A 16,858-nucleotide genomic window follows, 5' to 3' on the forward strand; every position below is an offset into this window, starting at 1 on the left:
TTCTCTTTTGAAGACGTTTTGCCTTCTGTCCAGAAGGCTTCTTCAGTTGTTGCTGAAGGCAATCTGTTTTGGATGTGCACGAATATTAAATTTGTCTTGTGAGACTCTAGGTCTCACACTTTGGACTCTAAAATTGTCATTAATAGTCAGCATTACTAGCTGTATCTGCACAGACAGATACCCTTCACGTGGACGGCATCGTCACCTTTGTTTGGATGTGCTGCATTTTATTGTCTCAAGAGTCTTTCCAAATTTTAAATGTAAATTTAGAGTCAATCCCATTTGAGCAGACATTAGATTATAGATTTCTTCAGGTCAGAAATCCATTAGCCGAGCCCCGTGCGCATTCTTATTAGCAGTTTAATCTACTAAGTGAACGCATCTGGGCAAAAAGTTAAATAATGCCAGACCCACGTGCTCAGTCGAAACCCTTCCATGATTTTTGCGGTGAGGTTTAATCCAATTTAATGCAAAAAGATATTCAACTCAAGATTTGAGCCCTTGTGTGGAGAAGTTAATTTACAAATTGATGCGTTTCTTATCTACTTTATCCCATTTTGGACTATTTATGGATTCAAGATAATCTCCACAATGCTCCAAATGTTGAGTGCTGTTCTGTTTGGACGCAGGACAGTTGGCACGTCTTGATAAACATGGAAAAAAAAAAAAGAATAAGAAGCTTCTGCTGTCAGAAATAAACAGACCTGCCTGGTGGTCAATTCAAAGTGACCCTCATACATGTATTTGGATGTATTTTCCCAGCGCAGAAGTGCGCAGTGATCCTTCAGGACCCTGAACATGTTCCCCTCCCGACCCACTTTCCGAGCAGCCTTTTGAACCGTTTGGGCTCCGGCTCCTTTCCCCAAGTCTTCTGAAATTGATTGACATTCAGAGTTTGGTTGACGGCGGGACACTTTTTTGGCGAATGTCAGTGTGGAGGTGCTATTGTCAGCGTTTGATCACACAGAGAACAAACGAACAGGCTCCACACGAGATGTGCATCGCCCGCTGCCTCTTTGAACTATAATGACTTCCACCGATATGTTTTTCATCGTTTCGCAGCTTGTGCCGACAATTGAGAAAGAAAAAAAATATCATCTGCACAAAAGGTTCAACCTCAACTATTCCACTTCCATGGGTTTCAGGTTTTTCAAGGACTAGTTTTTTTATAACCATAAATTTCTATTAGCTTGCATTTAAAGTTCTAGTAGCTCAACCCAATCAGCTGAAGAACTTAAAAAAAACCTTGACACGAGTCAGACCTAGTCCCACAAAAAGCATGCTCCACAATGCACGTTAAAATAAGTTAGATCTTTATTGTTGAATCTAGCACATTTCTTTTGGTAGTCCTTTGTGGGTTCCTGATGTATCGTTCATTAAATTATCATTGACGTAGTGGGTCTGCACGATGTAAAGGGGCATAAAATACCACATTCTCAGGTTACAAATGTGCATATAAAAACACTATGATCATACAGTCATATCTCACTGTTGAAATACAGCGATGACACCATTGACCTATCTAATTCTTCCATCTGCGTTAGATACAAAATAGACAAAAAAATATTAGATATTCTTCAGAAATTTTCAAAACAAGAAATTATCTGTGACAATCTTTATCTCTCTGCAAGTCAATAGCAAAATAAGCATCTTTTCCTTCTTCAGAGACAATCGTGACAAATTCTTTGTTAAATGCAGATTCTCTTTAGGGTGATAAGGAGACAGTTGTAAATCTCTTTGTGATCCTGTCAGGATGTAAAGGATGACAAGGCAGTGAAGAGAAAGCAAACTATGAAAACCTTCGAAAGAACCCTCTTGTTTTAAATGATAAGAAAAATTCAGTCAAATGTGCATCAAATAAAAATCTTTGTCCTTGAGGCACTCGCCGCTCTCACGCTGCAACACTAAAGATAAGACGAAAAATAATGGTTAAATAGATTTCAGCTGGACAAAGTTCTCTGTGAAGGTCTTATTCTTCTTGAGGCACACAATCTGATTTGAAATGAATCCAAACACAGTTACGATAGAATGCGAGGAGAGTCCATGTCACCCATGGCCCGGTCACAGTTTTGTCATTGGTATATGCAGGCTGTTCCAGGGTCCCATCCACAGCTCCTCCCCGTCCGTCGCTGGGGGCTCAGTGTGGCTCTCGGTGTGCCCGTCTTTGTGGTTGTCAACATGAGTCTCTTGCTCCTCATTCACGCTCCGGCTGCTGTTGCTGTCAATCGAGACCTTGGTAATGTTATTTTTGGAGCCGAAACTTGTCAGGTTTGTGATGGTCCTTCCCATGGAGCCGCAGGAGGACTGCTTGTTCGTGATGTCCATATTAGCAGGAACACACACGCCTACTCCGTTTTCTGTGTCCTTCCCTGGGCTCTCAATGCTACTGATGGGAGCAGGTTCTTCAAGCGTCACACCCAGCTTCTCTAGTTTTTTAAACTGCTTACCAAGCCGGCACGGAGAGCCCACCTTCAGATTGTTTGGTTGGGGCAGCCGCCGAGTCCGGATTATAGTGCCATTCTGTGCGAGGTAGATGTTCCCGTTAATATTGCTGTGGCTGTTGGGGAGTCTGTCCCGCTGGATTTCTGTATTGCTCTCCTCTCCTGCTGTGCTATTCTCCTTTTCTCGATCTAAAACCAGCATAATTCGTTTCTTTCCAAGCTAGAGAAGACAGAACAAGACCGAATTAATACATATCCACATTGAGGTCGTTGTTGACACAAGAGTCATGCAAGTTTTTTGGGGAAAGGGAAGTTTTTTTCCCCACACGAAGATCTCCACAAACAGCTATAGGAAGTACACTCAGAAGGATCTACAAAAGTAGGCCTGACAGAGACGCGGCCAACCCAAGGAAAAGCAGATTGCACAGAAGGAAGGTTTCATTTGACCCAAATATTTCTGGCCTAACATGAGGCGAAGAAAACATTAGTGGCAGATTCCACTGGAAGTACGTAGGAGATGCCCAGCTTACTTCTAAGCACCCTCAGAGAACATCAGGGGCTACAGTAAGTCTACCTTTGACAGACTGACCGACATAGGCTCAACGTGGAATATGAAAACCTTCCACTTAATATTGTCTTGCCCCAACGAGATGACACGATAATAAATGCACATTAATTGTGATTCATCTAAATGAAGCTACAGGGGCACTGTAATTAATCTAATTACGACTTTTCAATTATTAAATAGTATTTAATCAATAATTCTGTCACATCATTAAGCATATGCCGATAGAATGTAGTGTGAATGTGCAATGGTTGTTCTCTGGTAAATACTTCTATAGCCAATGACAACTTTGACGACTGGAGTAGCTCCTCCGGTGTAACAGGAGAAAGTCAAGCTGTAAACAAGTAGATAAATACATCAATCTCTAACTCTATCTCCCCGCCATCTGTGCTGCTGTTCCAGGAAAATAATTGTGTTAAAGTAAAAAAAAAATGTAATAGCAGGAACTACAGCAGAAGAGGCACAGAAGAGACAAAAACATTCAAGAAAAAGCATAAAACACTCTAAAGAGACATCACGGAGATGAAGGCAGAAGTACAAAGCTGGTGTGTTGCAGCAGAAAACACCACCAGGCTGCCCTTGAGAAGAGCCGAAGAAAAGGTGGAAGACTGAGGCCTCCTGTCAAGAAAAGATATCCTCCTTCACTCTCATGCAAGGGTAATCGATTTTACACACTCTTACATGTCACTGGTAAACATGTTCCTCTAGAAGGAAGTTCCTTCAGACTCTGAATCTTCATCTGACGTTGCTTCTGTTTCGCCGGAGTTCTTAGATGTGCTGCCAGTGTCTGAGGCAGAACTCTCTGAAGGTTTGTCAGAGGAGATGGCATCCTCATCCACCTCGGTGATGGGAGACAGTCCGCCGTATGTCTCCATAGAGGTGCCACTGATGCTTCTGATCTCTGAGCTGTAGGGGGGTCCGCTGTAGGCGGTGGAGGGTCCAGGGTGTTCAGATACCATGCTGGACCTCTTGGATTCATCACTAGTCGACTCTTTGCTTTCTTCAACAGACTCTGACTCTTCGTCCTCCTCCTCAACCTCTTCTGTGACTGTGTCCTCAGATCCATGACTCAACGAGGACTTCCTGGAACGCCTGCTGCCACTGGCTGAGCGAGAACTTCCTGAACTCTCTTCACTACCCAGGGAACTCTGCTCCGTCACCTGGTTGCTGTGGGAAAGCCCTCCACTAGACTCAGTGCCAGACATTCTCTTTAGGCTGGACCTACCAGATGAAGAACCTTCACTTCCTGAACCTGACTCAGCATCGCTAGCTGTCCCCGTCCCTGACTCTGCCTCACTCACCTCTTCGCTAGATTTTTCTGACACTACTGCACTTCCTGATGATCTGGTTTTCCGTGATGACCGGGCACTAGAGCCAGATAAAGATGCAGCACCATTGGTCCGGCTGCTGTCTGTCCGACTCAAACTTTCACTTCCTGTGGTCCCGCTGCCACTAATGGCTGAAGCACCGGTTCTTTTGCTGGCTTCGGTCGCTGATGATCTCAAGGAGGAGCGTGCCGAAGAGCCACTCTCCCTGGTGCTCCCTGAATCTAGATCTTCTTGGTGATCTTCCTCAGAGTCTGCCTCTGTAGGTGATCCTTTTTCTGTGCTCGTTTCCCTCTCTGTTCCCGTTCCCGACTCTTTTTCTTCTTCGGATTCTGAGTCTTTCTCAGACCCAGAGTCTTCTTCTGTTCCTGAGCCACTCTCTGACTCAGATTCTTCCTCTGTTTCTGATGACTTCTTTGACCTTGACTCCCTCTCAGTTCCCGACTCTTCCTCCGTGGCCGATGACTTCTTTGACCTTGACTCCCTCTCAGTTCCCGACTCTTCCTCCGTGGCTGATGACTTCTTTGACCTTGACTCCCTCTCAGTTCCCGACTCTTCCTCCGTGGCCGATGACTTCCTGGACTCTGACTCTCTCTCTGTTCCCGACTCTTCCTCTGTAGCCGATGACCTCTTCGACTCTCTCTCAGTCCCAGAATCTTTCTCGCTGACAGATTCCTTCTCAGTTTCATCTCCTTCAGATTTGGATTCCTCCTCAGAATCCTCTGGCTCTTCATCGGGCTCTTCCTCTGAATCCACGGTGCTTTCATTGGCATCATCCCGGTCTAAATCTACTTTCAGATAATCTTTGTCAACGCTGCTTTTCTCAGAGGACTCTTCATCCGAGCCTTTCCCTTTGCCGCTCCCACTTGTACCTGCTTCTTGCTCACTTTCCGTGATGCTAATGGACACCTTAGACTTCTTGTCATCCTCGCTGGTTGCCTGTGAGGCTTCTTCATCTCTCTCACTACCTGTGACCGAGTCATGGCTCACACTACTCTGTGATTTCCGCCGGCGCTGTAACTTGTTGCCCAGGTTGATTTTTTTTAGAGCTTTTCCAAGCCGACTCCGGGTTTCCGACTTGCTGTCAATCGGTCCTGTAAGTGCCGGTCCATCAGCCAGACTCTCCTCACTGTCAATACGCCGGGCGGACATCAGTTTGGCGTAATTTTTGTCCTTTTTCTTGGTTCCAAACAACTTTAACATTTTGGCTTTCTTCCATGGAGATGGTGCAGAAGGACCGGCGCCAGATCCCTGCCCTATTTTGCCAGCAGCAAGAAGTTTGCTGAGTTTCATCACAGATTTCAGTTTCTTGGCGGCCTTTGACTGCTCAGCTTGTTCCGCCGGTTCAGTTTGATCGACTTCATCTAGTGGTGGGACATCCCTAAAAGCAACTCTCTTTGGTGGGCCTCTGCCTCGCATGCCACCGCGGCCTCTCATTCTGCCTCGACCCTAGGACAGTCATAGTTAATGTAACAACCTGCTATATGGCCTGATGATGTTAGAATAACGCACACGGCACACACGCTATTAAGTCCATAATTGAAATTTTGACATAGTTACAGAGTGTGAAATTCAAATATATGGAAACATAATACCTCAGGGCCATGAGGGCTGTAATAATACCCATCATCCTCCATGATTACCTCTCCATATTCATCATACATAGGTGTAATTAGCCTCCTTCGACTGCCATATTGAGGGAGGTCATATCTGAAAGAGATTGCATTACATGTTCAGAATAACTGAATAAATATGGGTTGCAATATTTATATTCTTTCAATGATACCTAAAATAGCATCAGAAACAATCAGCTGTTGCAAGATCACATTTCAGTCCAAAATTTGATATTATTTCAACTGCCAGCAGTAGCAGTATGTAACTGTTTTACAGTTCTGTGAAATCACTGCAAGCAGAAAAATAATCTTTTTAGAGCTTTTAATACACAGAACCAGAGGATAGTGGACCCGCTGATGATAACAGCTGAAGGACTGAAGGATTAAAACCTTGACATTGAGCATTAAGTTGTGTAACTATCCTCAAATGTGCTGATTTTTAGCCAGCATGTTTGGCTTTCATGAGAAGAGGCTTAAAGAGAAAAAAAAGATAATTTACTTAAAACTCAATTTCTTTGTTGTTTATTGACAAATGCATCAATCAACAAAACTATTTCAAAATATCTAAAATCTATCTAATATAATACAACATAAATGTAAAAATAACCACTTTATGTGTTTATGTGCAGTTTTTTCATTATGGTTGCATTGATTAGGTATCATAATGACTATTAACCATTTCAATTATTGAGCTTTAATAGGAGTGTTATTATAAACATTGTGTTAAAGTGTTTTTTTTTTTTTTAAACTCACAAGATAATTCCTCAGCTTGGTACAAGTCATCTGTCATAGAGCAGGAGTGTTGAACAGCATTTTCTCATTGGCTGTTTCAGCTCCGGCTTCCATATTTTCCCCTCTTCACGCCATATGGACGATGTGAGGGGGACGTCTAAACCCCCCCCATCCATTAACTCAAAGTAAATGTGTCTCTCGCACTTAGATGTCTGAGTCTGGCTCATTTGATGGTAATAGGGAGGTTAAATGGCTGCATAAATTATGCTTAGTTAGGTTTTAAACCTCTTAAAACTTGAGTTTAACTTTCAATGCTGCACTGAAGCAGCAGGAATTGGAAGATTGTGCTCTTGTAAATTCTTTAAACAAAACAATAGAGACGAGTGTCTGGGATCAAAGGAAGACTGTTAGGAGGCGAGGTTGACAGACAGCGGCATGCTCACCCTTGATCGTAATTATAGTAGTCTTGCGCATAGTAATCCTGGCCTGGGTCGATACCTGACTCCATGGAGAATTCCTGTGATTCAGGGAGGCAAAGAGAGAAATCACTCAACGCTGCTCGAAGGAAGGCCGGACCACAAGAAGAGCAGCAGCAGCGGAAACTGGGAGTACGAGCACAATCCCCTTGAATTAAGAGAAGTGGGAAGTTTCTACCTCAGGTCTCAGCAGAGATGGCCTCAGCAGTTGCTGTTGCTGCCAGAGATTAGTACAGAAGAAGGATACGGTCATGGAAGGAAGGAAAAGTCCAGGAGAGACACAAACACCACGGAAAGTACACTCTACAAATCCTTCAGATGTAACGATGCAGTGTGCAGCCAGAGCGTTAAAACTGATGTAAACCTTTAATCAGGCGCAGTGGTTGGGATAAAATGAAAGGAAGGATGGGATATTTTAAAGGAGCTTCTGTGGAAATATTCTATCCTTGTGCCTCTGCAGAACAGAGAACTGAGTTCCTTCTGGGGCCTGACAGAAATGTGTCGCAGTGATGTTTCTGGACGCACAAACAATGAGGAGAGAGACCACGAGCAGCTCCAGCTGTTGCACAAATGAGGCACAGTGTCAGTTATCCATCCTTTGTTCAGATCCTGAAATGTCAGAATTGTTCTGACAGGAAACAAAGTGGACATTGCCACCGATTGCGCATATAAAGGAGCGAATGGAAATATGGGGATGACATTAACTCAATGGGGGAAAAGGGGTCATTTGATCCCCTGTGTATGATTACTGGCATTACAGCTAATTTACTTTACTGGGATTCTTTATTCTTTAAAACAAATCCGTTTATCTTCTGTATAATATGAGTGCTGCGGAACAGAAACAGGCTTCAAATTAAAGCGATGCAGTCAGGCTTGAAAGTCTTGCCTAAATCCCATTTTTGTTAGTATTCATCAACAGCGTTGCAGATAAGAATAATAGAATATATAAAAAAAACAATCCTGGAATTATAAGATTTTTAAAAAAGAAAGGAAGGCTTACCTGTCTGCCATAACCTCGTCTGCTGTGGGAGGCACAAAAGAGAAATAACACAAGCAATGAATGTTTATACTTGGACCTATACTTCCAGGATTTTCATATAAAAGTAGCACTAAAGCTAGAGGACTAGAATGCCGACATTCTGCTGACCAATGTGTTACTTACAGTGCTTTTTCATTTGCTAAATAACAGAATAAGCAGCTCTCAGTTCAGTTTTACAGATCCCCTAAAGCCACCATCTTATCATGGTGGCGTTTGATGCTTCCCTCCCCCCTCACCTGGAAAAAAAACTTTGTGAATACAAGAATTAAAGTCTCAAAGAAAACTATTTTTAAATATAATTCTATCTTGGCTCACAGGAAACAATCAGATTCAGGGAGAGTGATCAAAGCAGGTAATTAAACAGTTTCTGGTTCCCTCCACAAACCTCACCATCATCCTATGTGTTGCATTTAAATGAGGGTTTTTCTGCTCAGGAGGATAAAAGTGTTTTCAGCACAGCCCAAAGAGAAACAGAGTAATGGAAAAGCCTGGTTAGATCCTCCTGTTTAACCTATCAGGGCCCTTTAATACAGTAGTACTGATGACATTAACAGTCAGATATATGGCCGAGCAATGACAACATCTAAAATCTGTTACTATGGGGGAGGGTCCGAGGGAGCCAGCCACACATCCCAGCTCAACTGCTGATCAGAGTGGATCCTGATCCCTGTCTATTTGCTCCAACTGCTTCATGTGACATCGAGAGAAAACTCCCCCAAGGACAGAAGCTATACGTGGTTTGCAGAAGAGCAGGCTTGTAGGTAAAGATTCAGAAAAGTGATGCAGAGACGGTAGAAGGAGAGAGAGAGAGAGAGATTCCAGGTTTCTACTTTAACGGATCAACTGGTTTTAAAAGCTAAAATATGTATGTGCATAGCGGAAAGATGGTGATTTTAATTTATGTCTATGCGAATCAGCTGGCTTTTGTTTCACATTTCTTGTGCAGGTGCCAGGAAGCCGCTCCCAGCAGATTCATTGTGTTCATGCAAGACAAACATAATGAACTTGGATTGTGACACAGCATGCGCACAGAAGCAACAAAGGATTTAGTTTAGCATTTCATATGAACACGAATATTCAGACCACCGGAACGTCTGCGACCATATGGTGCTTTTTGTTCCAGTTTTGTTTCGCAGCATCACTGCCACTTTTCTTGATGCTTATTACTTTTTTTAACCTGTTTTTATCCCTGCACTCTGCTTGTGTTGCCAAGATGTTTCGCCATGATATAACTGTTCGATAATATCAGCTGTGTAAATGGAGGCTTCTGTTCTTAAGAGTTAAAAAAAAAAAAAAAAAACACAGCATGGAGCTGCTAGCCTTTTGAAAAAAGGAGTTTACCCCACGTAGTGAACATGGAATACGGAATTAGCAGGCTGTCGATCTGCTCATGGGGAATGTGTGATGAATCGAACATTACAATGTTGGGGAGGGAGGGATCGTAAGACCACTTGCCTTTGGGCACAGAGGGTGAAACAAACAGATGAAGGGCAGTCAGAGAAAGACAGAGAAGAGCAGAAATCAAAAACCAGCGGTTCCACTGAAATGAACGGTAAGAAGTTAAGGGAATCTCTGAACCATGGGGGGATTACGAAGAAGAGCCTGTGGATTGAAAAGTATTATGGCTGACTGCAGAGTGTGAGGATGCGGGAGAGAAGCTCAGACAAACAGGGAAGGCAGGAGGTCAGAAGGCTGGAAAAAGAAATGGTAACAGTAGCTGACAGTCCCATAGGCAGCAGCCCTGGTTAATGATTGATTGGTTCTTTAATTAGCCTTTTCTAGCGTGTAGCTAAACCCCACAGTGACTCTTTCATCATGCTGGGAGGATCTCTACAGACATGTGAATAGACAGGTCCCCCAGAGCTCGACTGTCTTCATCCAGCACGAGCCTGCCAGGGAATGTTACAGCCAACCGGGAGATAATGTTCATTTAAAAGAGAAACGAGGAGGAAAAGCGCAGAATAATGTCGGCGTATTTATTTGCATGAAATGGTGATTTCAATATCGCAGTGTGTATTTCCTGTTAAAAGCACATTAGAGCATTTTTTAATACTTTGTAAAAGCTTAATTCTCAGCAACAACTTTCTGAATATGTTAAATCAACTAATGTGTGATCATCCTCCTTGAATCTCCCGAAGCTGATTTCACAGAATTAGCATACCAATGGGAAATTCTTAACAGCTATGCTAATTTCCAGTCATCTAAAATTACACATTATTCCTGTTGCCATATTTGGATTCTGCACAAAGGGGCTGTATCCTAACTATCTAGCCTCTTATCTTCACGTGGAAGACTAAGCACTAACTCAAATCAGACATAGGCAGCCAGTAAATTGCAAGAAACAGACCCCAGGGTTGTAAGATCGCTAGCTATATCACTTGCTGTTCAATTTAATTGAATTAAAGTGGATTTGCTTATGAAATGTTAATGTTAGTGTTGCAAACCAAAATCACATACTTATATCATGAAAAACTGACTAATCTGCCCATTCTGGGGCATACTTAGCGCTATCCTAGACCTTGTAGCAGTTGAAATAGTGAACACTTGGAAACAAACGGAGCCAAATTGACAATGTATGCAAGCCTCTTTCCTGCTGCAGTGCGAGCCAGTGAGCAACAGGAGCAGCGAGCGTGACGGAACTGAGCATGCTTCTTGGCAGATGACAGCGAAATTTGATTTTCACACAAGGTAGGAAGTAAAAAGCATCAGCAGAAACACAAACAAGAAGGCGTACAGTAGAAATATGACAAGAAATAAGGAAAAGTGTGGATGAGGAGCAGTCAGAACACGGTGGACTGGGAGTCACTCAGGTCAGCAGAGTCTGGGCTTGGTTTCGATTGGCTCTCTGATGGCGCGTTCAGGGGACGTGGTTCGCTTTCAGCGCAGTTCGTAATTGTTGAGTCATCTGCGGAAGTGGATTTGGTTGTTTTGGTGGTGCTCTGCTCATCCCAGGGATCCGAGCTTTGAGTACTTTCGGTGTCTTCGGATTCTTCAGTCACTTGTGGTTTAGGATGAAGCTTGGGCACCTTGTAGTTTTTGTCTACTTGGCTGTACATGTTGGCAATGGACCTCTCTATGTCAGCGAGATTCTGGATGTTTTTCAGGATCCCTTTGAGCTCCTTTTTCCTCCCACAGTCAGTTTGAGATGACTCAGGAGGAGGGGGGTGTTTTCGCTGCGAGACGGGACGCAGTGAGGACACCGGCGGCAGAGATGCTGGAACAAACTGGAGAAGCTGGCACAGCTGATTGCTCGCTGGGGAGAGTGGTGGGGGGAGCGGTGGTGGTGTTGGGGGGGACCCCTGGCTGCTGGATCCAGGAGGCGGCTGAAGGGGGCACTCGGGTTTGTGGAGATGGGAGGGTAAAGGAGGGGTAGATGGCAGACTATAAGGAGGGGATGTTTTTGGGGAGGAGGGAGGTGGCCGTTCTGGAGGGGGAGGCGGAGGATCCTCTGGTGGGTCTGGGATCATTTCCACCGTGATCTGACAAGGTTGAAGTGCCATGAAGTTGCCGATACTGGAGCTGAACCTCCTGATATCAAGCTGGGATGGTCTCTGGGGGCGTGCTTCGTCACCCTGGGATACGACAACCACTGGTGGGGCGTCCCTGCCCACAGTTGCCGTGCTGTGGTCCAGGATGGAGAGCAGGGTTTCTGAGGGCAGCTCTACTACAGAGTCACTGTTTCTGTTCCTGAAAATGATGGATGGAAGAGAACTGGGGGAGTCTCTGCTCTGCCTGAGGGTTTGATCCTGGATGACCTTCTGCTCAAACTGCTTGGCCTGCTGACGGACGGACAGCTTGGTGTCTGTGTTGTCTCCTAGCTGAAGTGTATTGAAACTCTGCAGCCTTTTCCTGGCTTCTGATGCCTCCCAATCGTCTGGGTCCATAAGAGCTTGCCTCCTTGGCCCCTCGCAACCCGGCAGTCCACTGTGAATGCGAGCAGGCACTGATCTGAACCCCCCCGACCCGGGTGAATAGGAAGGGGAGGCGGTCCATCGCTTTTCAGGCAAGCCGCGCCTCTGTGCAAAGACATCAGGACTGCTGGGACTGCTGTCATCATAGAGGGGGTTGCGAGTGGTGAGTGGGTTGCAGTCGGAAAGGAACGTCACGTTGCTTTCCGACCTGGGCAAATTAACCTGCAGCGCTCCGTTGCTGCGGGCTGTGATGGCGCGACAGGCGAATGTGCTAAGGAGCCGTTGGCGCTCTGCCTCTTCAATGACAGACTTTTTAGCCCTGCCACAGTAAAAGAGGAGGTGAAGAAGAAGAAAAAACCTTTAAACATAAAAGTCGAAAGACTAAATTCGAGCGAAGCAGAAGCAGCGCTATCATTAGCCTGTCTTGACTGATTCTGACTGTTCCTCAGACTGGTTTAAATGACATGGCTTTATATATATATATATATATATATATATATATATATATATATATATTTGTGTAAGTGATGAGGGCCGACAAATGTTGACGACCTACTGTACAAATTGCTGTAGTTGAAATAATGCAATTGTGACGCCTACAGCCTGGGCCCGAGTCCAACAATACAATGAAAAGAACTGCCATCGACAGAGGGCGGCTGCATGGGTGCAATCAGTCAAAACACCAGAAAACTACACGAGAGCAGCAGAGCACAAAACAAAATCCTGCAAATTGAACTAAGACACAACAGCAGTACTGGATGCTAAGCTTCTACAGCCCTAAAACTTGCCCCATTTACAAAATACAAAGGTTTTTTTTAGTGATTTACAAACATCACATTACAAACAATCTAAAACATACAAAGGTTTTAGTCTCCGATGAAGCGCACTATGAAACTACACTGACAATATCCCGAAAGAAGCTGTATTTCTAATCAAAACTGTGGTAGTTCTGTTCACAACCTGAGTGTACAGTATATGTGCTGTTGTTACTTACTGAAATCTGAAGCCACAACAGAAAGGAAACATGAAAAATGGTAAGATGAAAACACAGGAGCAGCAAAAAGAAGCAAGAATAAATTGGATGATGCATGATTTTTTTTTTGAAGGGCAACACTGCAGCCATCCCTGCCAGAGAGACTGTTGCAATCACACACACACACACACACACACACACACACACACACACACACACACACACACACACTGCAGCCATCTCTGCTGACACTCAGCCATCATGGTGGGGTTAATAGAATATGGAGTTCAGTTCTACAGACTGATGAGGGCCTGAATGATGTCTCCTGGTGGCTTTTGCCTGAGAGCAGCAGCTTAAACGGGGATTTAAAATCTTTCCATGATAGTGCAAACAATTTTCTAACTGGGATTCAAATCCAAACCTCAAATGGCATCAGACCTGGCCGTTTGTCTGGCTCTTTGTGTCAGTGTTGGGCAGCATAAAACTCACTTCAATCAATAAGCTACTATGACTTTTACATGACAACAGCAAAGAGTTGACCCCAACCTGGCGTCCTTTCCTCATCTAAGGTCCACCTATGGACATTACATCATTCAGCGTTGTTTTTTATCACGATTATGCTGAGGGTCAAACATAAAGACCTCCAAGCCTCAGCACCCACAGGGAAATAAGAGGCACGTACAAAGCAAAAAAGTTTCAATAATAATGTTGAGCAAAGGTCAAATTCCTACCTTGAGAGAAGCTCTCGGAGTAATCAGTTAATGCATAAGATTATATTCATAGAGTAAAATCTGACAGCAAACTGCTCTTCAGGACAGCAGCAAATTCCATTAACTCATACATACATCTTAATCTATTCCATATGTAACAGAAAATTCCTTTTTAACACCCCCAAAAGCAGCAGCATTCCCAGCATTAAACACAGAGGCAGACTGGACTTTCTTAAAATCAGCTGAAGAGCAGGTGGGTGCAGTTTACCACGGCTGAATATTAATCATGGCAGAGTGTTAACTCACATGCTACCGTCGCCCAGCTCCTCATACAGGTTTGCGGTGGGGGCAGCGGCTGCAGGTGCTTTCCCTCCTGGTGGTAAAGCCATCTGAATCCGGGCAGTTTTGGCACACTCTGCCTGTCGCCTGTAACCATAGATCACATTGACAGTCTGTCTTTCTGAGTCACACGTGAAATCATCTCATCTTCTCAAGAAAAAGAACTGTGGAAAAAAAGAATTGTGGCTAAAAACCACGGGGGGTTGTAAAACACAACAGGAAATTTGGCAATGGGTCGTCAATTTGAGGTGTAATAATTCACAACTTAAATGCTCTTCCCCAGCAAACTCAGAACTTCAATCAGCCAACTAACACTGCAAATACTGGAAGCAAAGTGTCCAAATTGTATTCAAAATAAATCAGTAGAATAATCTTTGGATGAGGGAAAATTGAAGCAAAACCAGGAAAATGAAAGTGATTAGGAGGCCAAAGTTCTGTGATAATCCAGGTTGAGCTGTCTCTAAGTGGATGGCATTTTCCACACGAAGGGAGATCCTTCTGCTAAATTAAACATTTATTCCTTAATCTAAAAGATACATCAGCCGCCACTTTAAAAGGCCTTTGTGCATTTTGCTCATGGGCCTCACTCATTCTGCATATTCTTAAATAACTAATGAACATCAAAAATGAAAGGAACTATACTTTACAAACAAGTCGGAGATGGAAAAGGAGATAGCAGGTGTAGAATATTAAAAAGAAAAAGTACTTACTCTTTGAATCTGGTGATACATTGGAATTCAGTGACAAGCAGAGGAGTCGGGGAGGGCAGAGGGAGATAAAATAAAGCATGGTTAGGCAAGACTGCAACATCAGGTTTTTTAACAGATATTATTGATGTGAAGCTCAACAGACCACAGACGTCTGTAACATTTATTCCGTCTGGGTGTTTCCTCCACACTACATGGTTTATTATGTTCGTACCTCTGTGCCGGGGACGACGGAAATGAAGAGTTTTTACTTGTTGTATTGACCTTTTGCGGCCTCCTTGTGAACAAAAATATCCGAGGAATGCTTTAAGGGAATTCCTTCAATTTAACCACACGCATTCTCGCCGGAGTATGGCCAGATTACAACCGATCACCAAAGGCGGTTCAGACCTCGCCAAAATGCCCTCGAAAATGATGCTAATGTTCACCACATTCAACACAAATATCAAAAGGAAAACTATTACCAACTGGTGACATTGAGCATAAACGGGAAGGTCAAAGATCAAATGTGATCTGTGCAGACTGTGTTAAGATTTCTAGATTTGAACTCTCTTCACGGCTGTCGACATGAGTTTCAGTGCACTGCTGTCACACATTTAATAAAGCCCAGCCACCGTCTAATTTCAATGACAGTGATGGATACCGTTAATAGCTTAATTGCCATATATGCCTATAATGCTGGGCAGTAATTACAGCTTAATATACTCAATGTGTTCATTACTACTTGTTTTTTGTAATAAACAAACAGGACTCACAAAACCTCTACATGGTTCCCAATTTGAAGGCTCCTATTATGCAGACAGAAATCTGAAAATGATTTTCTAAATCCTTTCCTTTGACACGACTTTAAGCCATCACAACAAAGTGCCATCTGCTGTGACTGGATGTGTGTGCGTTCGGTCTAATGTCACCAGCCAGACGTCTGCTTTCGTTTGGCCCGTGTATTTGTCTATGCGCGACCAATCCGCCCCATCTGCTTTGACTACGCGTCCCCCCAACATTGTTCGCAGCTCACTTTCAGCATACAGACGATTAGGGGGAACAAGAACTTGAGCAATGGTTTCTTTTATCTTTCTAACGGGAAATCAAACGCATCGCGGCTTCGTGAGCGGCAGAGAGACAGACGGATGGACAGACGCAGATGAAACGTGCGAGCGCCACGCCAAGATGATTGAGTAGCATCAAGACGCCGTGTGGCGCTCACAACTGGCTGTAGATGTTTGTCACAAATGAGTGTTAATTAATCTGCTTGCATGGAGCATGGGCAGGGAGATTAGCCCAGCAGAGTGCGCAATCAGGCTGACGATAACAGATGAAGGGAGGGGGAGAGCGGCGCGCACGCACGTGGGCACGAGCCAGGCGCTGCCGGCATACCAGACATTGCAACAATAAATTAGTCAGTGAAGGTGAAAACTCCAGCTCAATAGCTCCCGTAATAATGGTCAACGTAATTAAAATATATGTCCTTTATAACTTTCTGACAACAAATTAAATATGATTAATCGAGTGCTGAAATAACTGATTATTAGCCAGGAGATTGCTCACTGTTTGTAGGTGACCATGACGATGAGGATGGCGGGGATGCAGCAGAGGATGATGATGATGGCCAGGGCCAGGAGCGCCCCCTCCGTGTAGCCCACGGCCTGGGCGGCCTTCTTCACGCTGGCCACGATGTCGGGGGAGCGGATCTCCAGGATGCGGCCGCCTTCCCCCAGATACGGCTGGAACTCCTTATTGATTTCCAGGACGTTGCCATCGAGGAATCTGTCAGCAGAGGGGGGCCAACAAGAGACTCAGCAAACAGCTCATAAATCCATAGATGTCATCACTTATTAGTTTGAGCAGATTCCTTCTTTCACTGTTCGTTCAATAGTTACAGCGATCTTTATTTTACTGCCTTTTTTCAATGAAAACAGCTAAAAACTTTAAAAAAAATTGCCCCCCACTGCAAATCTGCGACCAGGGACAAGAGGAGAAAAAGTCCAAGATCTGAGAAACTGCAAACAATGTCGTATTCAAAGTGCTCT

General features: G+C 44.1%; 1 protein-coding gene across 4 annotated transcripts in view; it reads right to left on the reverse strand.

The window, feature by feature from the left end:
- Nucleotides 1-1,298: 1,298 nt before the first annotated feature.
- The window catches only part of pcdh15a (protocadherin-related 15a), a 121,918-nt gene continuing 106,358 nt past the window's right edge, over nt 1,299-16,858 (reverse strand). For 2 of the 4 annotated variants that reach the window (XM_029835283.1, XM_029835284.1), the window contains 9 exons: nt 16,377-16,595; nt 14,835-14,843; nt 14,092-14,211; nt 8,153-8,174; nt 7,331-7,369; nt 7,120-7,193; nt 5,927-6,041; nt 3,688-5,780; nt 2,530-2,661 (listed from right to left, as the gene is read on the reverse strand). In XM_029835283.1, coding sequence (XP_029691143.1) covers nt 3,711-5,780; nt 5,927-6,041; nt 7,120-7,193; nt 7,331-7,369; nt 8,153-8,174; nt 14,092-14,211; nt 14,835-14,843; nt 16,377-16,595 — 2,668 coding nt within the window. In that variant the 3' untranslated portion in view covers nt 2,530-2,661; nt 3,688-3,710. Of the gene's footprint in view, nt 2,662-3,687; nt 5,781-5,926; nt 6,042-7,119; nt 7,194-7,330; nt 7,370-8,152; nt 8,175-14,091; nt 14,212-14,834; nt 14,844-16,376; nt 16,596-16,858 lie in introns of all 4 variants that reach the window. The other 2 variants (XM_029835286.1, XM_029835285.1) reach the window with 2 other exon arrangements.

This window comes from Takifugu rubripes, chromosome 4 (assembly GCF_901000725.2).
Source record: "Takifugu rubripes chromosome 4, fTakRub1.2, whole genome shotgun sequence".
NCBI classification, from domain to species: Eukaryota; Metazoa; Chordata; class Actinopteri; order Tetraodontiformes; family Tetraodontidae; genus Takifugu; species Takifugu rubripes.